The sequence below is a fragment of the Pyxicephalus adspersus genome, chromosome 3 (assembly GCF_032062135.1).
Source record: "Pyxicephalus adspersus chromosome 3, UCB_Pads_2.0, whole genome shotgun sequence".
Classification (NCBI taxonomy): domain Eukaryota; kingdom Metazoa; phylum Chordata; class Amphibia; order Anura; family Pyxicephalidae; genus Pyxicephalus; species Pyxicephalus adspersus.
Genome location: NC_092860.1, coordinates 132460353 through 132471545, shown reverse-complemented (window position 1 = coordinate 132471545; position 11193 = coordinate 132460353). Strand labels below are relative to the sequence as shown.

The window sequence follows — 11193 nt, the reverse complement described above, 5'->3', positions numbered from 1 at the left end:
TTGGCACTTGCCTGTGTGCCCTTCTGACACGTTCAGCATTGCCATATGAAATCACGGGGAGGTGCACTCTAAAACCATTAGAATAGTGGCTGGGCAAGGTTGGGGCTGGTTGTCAGTATATGGCTGTAGCTGGCTGCATCTACACCTCTTCTCCTGAGAATAGGGTCTGTAACTGAGGGTGGAGTTCTGTTATGAGGGGGAAGTTTGCATTAAGAAGGAGTCTGCATTCCTGAAGGTCTGTCCCTGGGAGGCACTTACCTACTAGATCTAAACTGGAGGCTCTGATTACAGAGTTGGGGACCACTCATAGGATGGTCCTCCTTTAAGGTTAAACAAGACCAAAGGTTGCTGACGGTGCTAATGGTCTAGAAGTAGAAACATCTTTCCACTGAGTCTGCAAAATAAACACAATTGCCTTGAACGTTTTTGCTAATGGAAAGGTGTAGAGTCTTTCACTATCAACAGCTAATATCCCTATGACTTTGAGAACAGGAAGATATAATATTTGTCAGCATGTTATCCTAAGGATTTTGGACTAAAAAGTAACCACCCAGCTAAAAGGTGTTGGGGAGAACACTGAAGCCTATATTATATCAGTTTGGGAAAAAACATAAAAACATCCTACACGTATCTGCTACTACTATAGGTTGTATACTTAGTGTCTTTCCTTCTTGTAAGATCCGATTATCTGTATTGATCTGATGGAGAAATTTTCAGGGTGTGGCAATTGTGTTTATTTTTTTATTTTTTATTTTTTTTTAACATCTCTCTGTTATGTGTACATTTTGCTGGTTGTTGTTTTGTGTTACCTCCCTTTCTTTCTTTACAGAAATAAAAAAAAAAGTTAAAAATTTGCACATGCAGATATTTCATTAGGTTTATGTCACTTGATATTTCTCTGATAACCTAACCTTTCACTACTGTGGTATAATGTACACACACAACTGGGCTGCTATTACTAAGTGGGGCTTCAAAAATAACCCAAAAACCCTCACACATTCAAAAGAAAGAAAAAAAAATCCTATTTGCTGCAACAACAGGCCTTTCCTAATATATACGGTATGTTAAGCTAAAACATGTTTATATTTTGTTTTTTGTTTTTTTAATTTATGTGTGTACCATTGGGGTAATTTTACTAAATGTTCTATCCTTTACTGATCTGTCCAAAAGATGCAATAGGAAGTTAGAGCAAATCTCCCCACTTTGTCAGTTTGTGCGGGAACACAATTTCCTCTCCCTCATGCCATGTCCTCTTCTGGGAGTGTCTGATTACTGTCTGGTCTGGCCCAGCTCATCTGCACCTCACCTTGCCTCTCTACATAATCTTTTATGTAGCTGCCAGGGGAGAAGCAAATGAGAATGCTATGGTGTCACTGGAGTGATAGCTCTGAGTCTGCTGATACTGTAGATATCACATTCGGGATGGCAGATCTCAGGAGCAGGACATTGGATGGCTTCTTAGGGAAAGTTTTTGCAGGTAAACAAAATATGTTAAATGCATGTATATTATTATGTTTTTTTTTAGTCTATTGAGAAGGTCTCTCTTTAAATCTTAGAAAAATGAAGGACTGTTTTATGTATAAACCACCTCCACCTATTAACAATATTTGGTAAACTTAGTTTGCCTTCATTTAATTTGAAAGTCACTAAGCTTGAGAAATGTATTTGCTGTTTGTCAGTTTGAGATTCGTATTTACCCATGTAAGCAAATTTCCTCCTCTTTCTTTTCTTGTGTGACAGGGACTTCGAGAGACCAGACACCCGTATACATTTGTTTCACAAGAGGGATTTAAGGAGTTACTGATGGTTCCTGGAGCTGCAGACAAAGCCTTACCATTATTACCCAAACTGGCTGCTGCTTTGAAGGGTGCCCTTGTATGTAGACTTTATATAATATAAAAACACCTATATTCAACACCTTCAAGATTGTAGGATATTTTGGGCAGGGTCCTCTTCACCTCCTGTATGATAGTTTGTACTGGATCTTCTATGTCAATTTGTAATTTTCGCCACATTCTGTTATACATCAATTATATGCTATCTATCATATATCAGTTACACATTGGCTGATTTTCTTTCTGTGATAGAAAAGATATACATTTAATTTCAAGGTTATTATTTCTTGTTTGTGAAAGTAAAAAAAAAAAAAAAATGAGACAGAAGTGGTAACCCCGTTCCTACTCCTACTAGAGGGAAAAAAGTTTTTACTTTAGTTTGTCGTTTTCACACCCCTGTAACCCTTCTGCAAGGTTTCCTAATTGTTCTCACTTTGTAAAGAAAGATATATTCACCTAGGTCCACAGTCTGGGTCTCTTGCCAGTGCTATTTCAAGGTGCAGGGGGCTGTTAATCCTGCAGATTTCTATTCTGGATCCTGATGGGTTGTGCCACTGGATAGCCATATGGAAGTAAGACAGGACACTACCTACTGTGGGGAGGGGGGTAATAAGGTGGTCCTGTAACTGAGTCTAGTGCACCCCAACCTAATGAATCAGACTATGGCATGGGACTTTGTAAAAGACATATTTTAACAACCTTTTTTTTTTTTTTTTTTTTATACATAATTCTGAATTACTTTAAATTATGTGAAGTTGGTGCTGCTTTAAACTGTAAAATAATAATGTATCTTGATTTTTAGGTACATTCAGATGGTGCCGTCTTTGAACGAGGTTTGAATGGCTTGGTACAACTAAGTGCTGTTGTTGGACCAGCGTTAAACATTCATCTAAAAAACCTTCTCACCAGTGTAAGTTCTAAAAGTTACATGTTAAACTTTTCTTTGAAGGAGACTTTAATTAGGCAAATATGGTCCTCAACCAGTCTGACACTGTGTATCTAGTCTAAAATTCCTCCAACATCATCAAGTGGCTGCAAATTAAGGCAGGAGGAAGCAAAAAAATACAAAGAACCTGTCACCCTTGATGTGACCAAAAGGGCTTCCAAAAGAGACAAATCCCTTGTTATGACCTATACTGTCCCTGTTGGAAGCCTTTGAGTCATGAATTTGTTTTCCTGTCATTGCTTTTTTCTATCCTATTTTGCAGCCACTTGACAGCGTTGGTAATGTTCTGGAATAGATAAAGGATGCCAAGTAAACAGGTTGAGAATGTCGATAATTGTTTTACTACACTTTTCATTCGCCTTTTCATTTCATCATCTTCAAAAGCAGCCATTGTCTGCAAAACAATATTTTAAAGCCAATAGGTATACTTTGCGGACATCTGAACTGTTTAAAATGATAATTGGAAAATCTGCTGAGTTTTGTTTATGATGAAGAAAATTTGCAATATTTTTTTAATGAAATCTGATGAACTATTGTTCATATATTTCATATATCCAAAAAACATGCAGTAAGATTAATTAGCTTCCCCTCAAAATCAACCTTAGACTGTACTAAAAACATATGAATATGGTATGGACATTAGATTATAACCCCCTATGAGGGACAGTTGGTGACCTGACCATGGACTTTGTCTAGCTCAGCGTAATATGCCGGTGCTATATAATATTATATAATTATTAATAATATTACACAGTATTTATATAGCACCGACTTATTACACAGCGCTGTACAAAGTCCATAGTCAAGGCACTAACTGTCCCTCAAAGGGGCTCACAATCTATTGTCCCTACCATAGTCATGTGTCCTAAATACAATTAAAGCCAATTAACCTAACTGCATGTTTTTTGGATTTTGGGAGGAAACCGGAGTACCCTGAGGAAACCCATGCAAACACGAGAAGAGCCTGCAAACTCCATGCAGATATCATCCTGGCCGAGATTCGAACCTGGGACCTAGTGCTGCAAATGCCAGAGTGCTAACCACTGAGAAACCATGCTGTTATATATTTTTAGTAATGTTTGTTATAAACAAAAGTAATAGTATGTGAAACTTTAGTGAAAAATGTCAGCAAGGGTTGTCTAAAAGGTCTCACATTTTCCAGAGATACGCCATAATTTTCTGCATCTTTACAAAACTAAAAATAATTGGCTGGATTTGTACTTTTCTGTACAAGTGTATTTGGATGATGACAATTATATAAAAATGACAGCAATCCAAATAGAAAAAAAAATCAGATGTCTTTTTATTAAGAAAATGTAGTGGTAAAGGTGATGTCTGCTGTTTAGAGATTTGTGTTTTGCACCACCGGTTTACTTGAGGATTTGTGTTTCATCTTTGTATTTTCTTTTGATAGCTTTCTAAAAGACTAATGGACAAACAGTATAAAGATTCAGTCACTACTGCTTTACAGAAGTTGGAGCATTATGGTGGGAAGGTAATTTCTTGTTCTGCATTACTGTACATTAAACAAAATGTATGATTATGAGCTGAATAATAGCCCTGGAATTACAGAAAGCTTTTATTACTCTACAGTCAAACACTGAGCAGTGAATTATCTGCAGATGTATTACAGTGGAGGTCCCCATTAATCAGTTGGGCACATAATGGCATTTATATTAGTATCCTGAGTAAAATAACTAAACTTTCTTGGCCTAAATATTAAAAAATGATTTCAAGCACCCTTATGTAAATTAACACCTAGGCCATAGATAACATGTCTGCATCTAGCATTAGCTTTGTGGAGATTTCACATTATGAGGGACTGGTGGGTCTGTATTCAATTTGTGTCTGCAACATGTACAGTGAGATGAACAAGGTACAATCAGTATAAACAGGCAGGAGCCACATCAAATTGCATCCATGCGCCATGCAAGACTATAACAAGTTTAAGGATCTTCAGCCACCTTAATTGGCCAGGCCGGGATGAAGTAACTAATTTATTCTCGGCACGTGCAGGGGAAGCCTGTATCTCCAGGTATCCTGACAACCAAAGTTGACGCTGTGCATGCGCAGCGCAGTTTTTTGACAGGTACCTGGGGAGAAGAGGCAGATGTAAGGGATTATTGCAGAAAGTACTTGCTGCAATAATGACCTGACTGATCATGCATTTTTCAAAGTGGGACTTTAATTCTGCTAGAAAATGGACGTCTGCTTAGCTTACAGGGCAAATCAACAGGTTCACTTAAATGAACTACCCTGGCCCATCTGCATATATTCCCCTTTCCTTCATTTCCTTTTATTCTTGATTTCTTCACAACTTTACCAAGCAAATGGTGTGAGTAACATGCTCTTCTGTACCTGGAAATATTGGGTATTTTTTAGTTGTTGGTGACAGTTTATTAAAGGAAAGGAACAAACATGCTGGAGGGGGAAAGGGGCCTAAAGCAAACCTGGTAATTGTAATTTGCAAGATGAAACATCTTTCAGATCCTGCAAGGGGCAATTAGCATGCTCTGTAGTTACTCCTATAAACTGTAACAAACTAGTAAGGGATCAGAACATTTAATAATTTCATGATCATTATTAATATAAGAATTGATTGCACACATACATTGTATTTGGCAGAAACATGGGCAGCTTTTTATAAAATAATTGCTGGGGAATTTTAATTACTTTTAAATTAATTGTGTTTCTTATGTTGCAACTGAATTTTTTTTTTTAATCTATTTTCTTTTAAAGGAAATCCTGACCATAATCAAATCAAAAATACCGACCTACTGCTCCATATACAGCTGAATGTAACATGGAAACAATGGAAACATTTGTGAGTGTGGACTCTTAAAAATGAAACAAGTTTACTGTGGCCTTGAATCTTTCCTGGAGATGTAAATGATGGATGCCAAAACCCCCGAGTGCAATAATTGTTTTTGTATTGACTGATGTGTTTGAAAATACATATTTCAATATTATTGCAGAAAGAACTGGAAAAGTGTCTTGTTTTCTGTGAGCAGGATCTGTAATTCCAAGGAAACTCACAATGAATTGGGATTTGTAATGTTACTACTAACAGTATTTAACTAAGTTTATTTGTGTTATACAGCTGCTGTGCACAGTAACCTATTGGATTCAGAATGAGAAATTTTATCTAATTGAAGGTTGCAACACCTTTGAAGGGCCATTATATTTTTGACAGGGGACATCTGGCTGATGTATAGTGTTTTGTATTATTTATTCTGACTTTGCTGTGTGGATGCCTCAAAGCTGAGCAAATATTTTGTGATGCATGTGCCCCCAATTACCTAATACTATCATTATCAGCACATCTTACTGACCCGAGATGTAGCTTACTGCAAAAAGTTCAACATGGACATTTGATGCAACAAAGAACAGTGGAGGAAAAAGGTATTATTTTTCTGCTGATGGGTAACTGATGCTAAAGTCTGGTTAAAAAAATGTCTAAAAACAGGGTCTTCTTAACTAACTCTTAGTCTGTATGTATGTATGTATATATTTATATATATTTCAGATCTGTGCAACATCTCTTTAATACCACTGTGTAGGAGCTTCCTGTAATAAAGACAAGTCATTGATTTGTAGTAGTGGGACCTGATGGGTCCAACCCACAGTTCCATGTTCTACTTTGGAAGGGCATTTGGTTCATACAAGGGGGATCCTTATCCATTTATTCTCTTGTTTTAGCTTTGAGACACAAGTGAAGGTTAGGGGTTTCTGGTGCCTGTTGGAGCTCTATTTCACCACTTAGGAACCTAGTGAACCAATCTGATAAAGCTCACCGGATAGGTACTGAACCTTGAGAAGGTGACCTGCCTGTACCCACATAAGTTAATGACAGAAACAAACAGAATATGGCATTAAGCTTATAAAAAAGCCTAGCACAGGAGTAAAGGGTCAGGCTAGTTAGTTTAGAGCCCTATACATATATTTTGAATAGCATTCCAGCAGGTGAACATTTTGTTTTTTACATTTTTCACCCTGTCCTTGTAACCAGTGCAACTGAATGAAGAAAACCTGACTTGTGCATAGATCTGCCATTACATAATTTCTATAATGTATGTTCCAAAAAGAGACCAGGTTCCAAAACATACAGCACAACATCTACAATCCAGAGTAACATGGGAAAAGAACAAGCCAGTCATAACTTTTCATTTTCAAACTTTCACATTTTTTCTCTTCTATTCCAACACACTAGACATGAGTTCTATCAGTAAGTAAATCTACTGCAGATGGTGATGTTAAATCTGATGTATGATGTGCACCTTGCAAATCAGGATGAACGTGAGACTACTTGATGCAAATTACACCAATGGGAGTTTTTTACACTATCATGTGCTGTACATGAAATCACAACTGTGAATGTAAGGTAGCTGTGTTTTGTTCATTAAATCTACACTGGTGCCTGAAAACAGTATTTACTATATTTAAAGTATTATATCAATTAATTTTTATTACTTTATGTTGAATATGCTGCAAGCGTATTTCTTCCTATCTAATACCTAATGTTTTTTTTAAGTCTACACTTTCTGAAGTGGAGCTGTTGTGCATGTTGCCAGTTAAACTGTGAAAATTACTTTTGCATTTTGTAGATCCTTTCTAATGTGTATGTTTTTACCATGTGTCTAAGGTTTTTCTACACTTGCCAGTAAGAGGCGTCACATGAAACAAACATGTTGTATTATCAAAAAAGCAACAGAAATACTCATTTTGTAAACAAAAGGCATATCATAGCTCCTTTTTGGCACAATTTTGTCTAAATGTGAACAGTAGAGGAGAATAAGCTGGATGCTGTGTGTTCAGATCGCATGTTTCAGATCAAACTGCACAGCATAAGATGCTAGCCTGAGCATCATACCAGAGAATTACAGTGTGGAGGACTCTACAATTTAATCTTTCCCATTTAAATGAAACTGGCTTTGTCAGCCTTAAGTGCACCCTGAGAGATGAAGCTGATATAATTGACACCTGCAAGCCCCGGGTCCGGTGTCTATGACTGGGTCCGGTGTCTATGACTGACTGGGTCCGGTGTCAATGACTGGGTCTGGTGTCAATGACTGGGTCCGGTGTCAATGACAGTCTCCTGGGAGGCTTGGCAGCAACAGACAAAAAGTGTGCCAGCTAAAATGCCTTTCAGTGAAAAAATCTGTTTAACAAATGGGGAGGGGGATATACAGTCATGTGAAAAGATAAGTTTAAAAATTGGTCTATGTCTTCATTTGAACAAGATGACATTAGATCTTCTTCATTAAAATAAATCCTACAGATAAAAGTAATAAACTCGAACACATGACAAATACACTCTTTCATTTACCGCATCTTCAAATCCATAAAGTTAGAATCTGGTGTTCAGATAGGATGTCAGTAATAAAAATCTCCTTAGGGAGTATGTTGGTGCTGTGTGTGTTAAAATGTCAAGATCAACAGAAATCTTTGGAAAGAATGTGGATGCCAATGAGTCCAGTGAATCATGTAAAAAGGTTGCTAAAATTTTTGAAATTAATTATTATACTGAAAGGAAAATAATCTAAAAATGTCAGATTTTAACTGACTGCTCATTTGTCCAGCACAGCTTGGCCCAGCATATTCAGGTCAAGAGCTACTGTTTTATCCCAAATAATGTCCCCTCAGAATTATATTGCTGAAGATGGAAGTACCTCATAGTACCTAGTGTCAAAGTGCAAAACGTGGACAATTGGGAAGTGATTGCAACAATTAAAATGACACTGGAGGTGTGGCAGGAAAAAGGCCTTGCCAAGCAGAACAAAACTAGTTTAATATAGGCCAGGCTTTCTGCAAAAAAGTGCTGTGGACTGATGAGTCAAAGTTAGAATTGAACTGAACACAGCATTTTAGGAGAACCCCATATCACTTTTCAAGCATAGTGATGGAAATGTTTGGTGCTGCTTTGCTACAAAGGCATCTGGTTAACTTGCAGTCATTGAGTCCACAATTCATTTCCTAATCTATCAAAGTATGCATGATGAGAATGTTAGGCCATCTGTTAAAGTTGTAGTGAAAATGTGTCTTTCAAAAAATATTTGTCGGAAGCACAGCAGAAAATTTACCAAGGAATGGCTCGAAGCAGAAGAAATGAAATGTCAGAAATTGGCCGAATCAATGCCCCAGATTGAAATGCAGTCTAGGAGATTTAAAACCTGGAAGGAAGAAAACTCCTAAACATTATAACTGAAGGAAGTTCATGTCAGACACTGGTGGGAAGGTATGTAAGATCCCTGTGGGACTTTCTTAGTGCAGGCAATAACAGATTTTTAAACTAAAGGTGTACGTGTTCTACAGCACATTAATACAATATTACCTCTATTGATTATGATAGTTTAATGAAAGATTGAAAAGTCAACTTTTCCTTGTGTTTTTATTATGTGTCAGCTGTAGGCATGGTCTGAATGAAACATATTTGTTTTAAAGATGTTGGAAAAGGCAACAGTTTCCTTGGGGTGCATATACTTTTTCTCATGACTGATTAAAGAGCAGAACATTTTTCAACAAAGTACCATAGGCAGAAGCAAATGGGACAGAAACAATCCAATCTATCTGAAATTCTTCCACAGAGATGTAACTCTTCTGCTATGCTGTCAAGTAAAATATATCTGTACAGTATTGATTTAATATTACTGCCTCATTCTTACTGCTAGTTCATGAGGGAATGTTGGGTGAATTGCAGGTTGACACACCACATCAATGCCTTGATAAAAATATTTAAATTGCCCCTTTAAATTGTCTGTTACTCTTGTATGCTTTTCAGAGCTTTATTTACCATTTTAGCTCTTTTGTTCCTTTAAAAAGTGTCAGATCAACTAAAAGGTTAACAAAGCTGCAATATATTATGTGCTTCTTCTAATGTGGTTGTTGGTTTATTCAGTCCTCATAATCAGAACAATGTCATTGTATTCGACTTATGAAATAAGCACCCTGCTGAGATTTATTCTATGCACATGTCTGGCCTCTTTTTTTCAGTAAGACTAAAGTTTGGAAATATTGAATAAAAGAAAGTTTAGGAAAAGCTCTCCACATTGTAACCCTTTGTGGCATTGTAATTGCAAAGGTAAAATCGTCTTTAGTAAGATCAGCTGCTGGAATTCGCTGAACACCAAGATGCCACCTAGGTTGCAGGTTTACATATATGGCATGCAGGTTTATTGGACATACCTTGTAGTTGTCTGAGTGGGATTATTTTAGTCAACAGGGGCTCACAATCTAATGTCTCCACCATCGTCATATGTCTTTAATACAATCTAAGGTCAATTTTGGGGGGAAGCCAATTAACCCAACTGCATGTTTTTGGAATGTGGAAGGAAACTAGAGTATCTGGGGAAAACCTATGCAAACACAGGAAGAACCTGCAAACTCCATGCAGATAGTGTCCAGGCCGAGATCCAAACCTGGGATTTAGTGCTACAAAATCCAGTCTGCTAACCTCTGAGACACCCAGCTGGCTAGAAGGATGGGTGTGTAACTATGGGATGTAGGGGCTTGGTATTATGGGGGGTGGCTAAGATAAGGAAGTTGCAGTTGGTGCCAGTAAACAAAATAGTGGCATGAAAGAAATGTTCAGAAGAATGCAATATATTAATGGACTGTAGAGAAGGGTAACTATGCAGGTGGTAAAAAAAACTTTAAAAAGGGCAAGGCCATTGGAAGGAATGGTAAAGCTGCCGAGCTTATAATGTCTTCTGGGAATATGTGAAAATGCATACACCAACTAATCTTTAAAATATGGAGGGAAGAGCAGATTAGAAACTGGAAAGTAGGTGTTATCCAACCCACCTACAAGAAAAAAAAAGTTTGAATAATAGATTTTACATTACTTAAGCGTCTATGGATAAAGCAGTGAGTGAATCTGACATTCCCTAGTGGATAATTTATTGTCATTAAAACACATGGACATGAAGATTCTCCTGCAGGAAATATTTCAATGAATGCCATATTCACTGCTTTATAAATAGAATCCTAAATGTTGCAATATTCTTCAGCCTAAATCGTAACTAAACTGAAAAAAAAAAAAAATCACACTTACCTTAAATCCCGCAGATCCCTTGATTGTGCTGAACCTTTCCTCGATAGGGTCCTGCGCTGTCCTGGAATTATTCTTCATCCCGACACTTGCTGAAGCACCAGGCAATGCCATTTTCAGCCTTCTTCTGCCTACATCACCCGATCTTGCACTGTGCAGGTGCGAGATCGGGTGACATAGCCTGTTTTAAAAGGGAAAACAAAGAGTGCCAATCTCACTGTTGCATGTTTGAGATCGGCATCTCTTTCCCCTCGGTGTACGAAAATTCAGAAGGAGCAGCCAGGAGCCTCCTGGAATGCGTAACATAGCTATCCCGGGAGGCTCTGTGCTCCCATTCTTTTTATATAAAAGAGTTGTCTACCCTT

At 37.5% G+C, this 11193-nt stretch overlaps 1 protein-coding gene across 1 annotated transcript in view; it reads left to right on the top strand.

Moving 5' to 3' along the window:
• PACRGL (parkin coregulated like) overlaps positions 1-7369 on the top strand; it is an 11654-nt gene extending 4285 nt beyond the window's left edge. The window contains exons 3-6 of the mRNA XM_072406396.1: positions 1741-1875; positions 2638-2745; positions 4196-4276; positions 5521-7369. Coding sequence (XP_072262497.1) covers positions 1741-1875; positions 2638-2745; positions 4196-4276; positions 5521-5577 — 381 coding nt within the window. The 3' untranslated portion in view covers positions 5578-7369. The remainder of the gene's footprint in view (positions 1-1740; positions 1876-2637; positions 2746-4195; positions 4277-5520) is intronic.
• The last annotated feature ends 3824 nt before the right edge of the window (positions 7370-11193 follow it).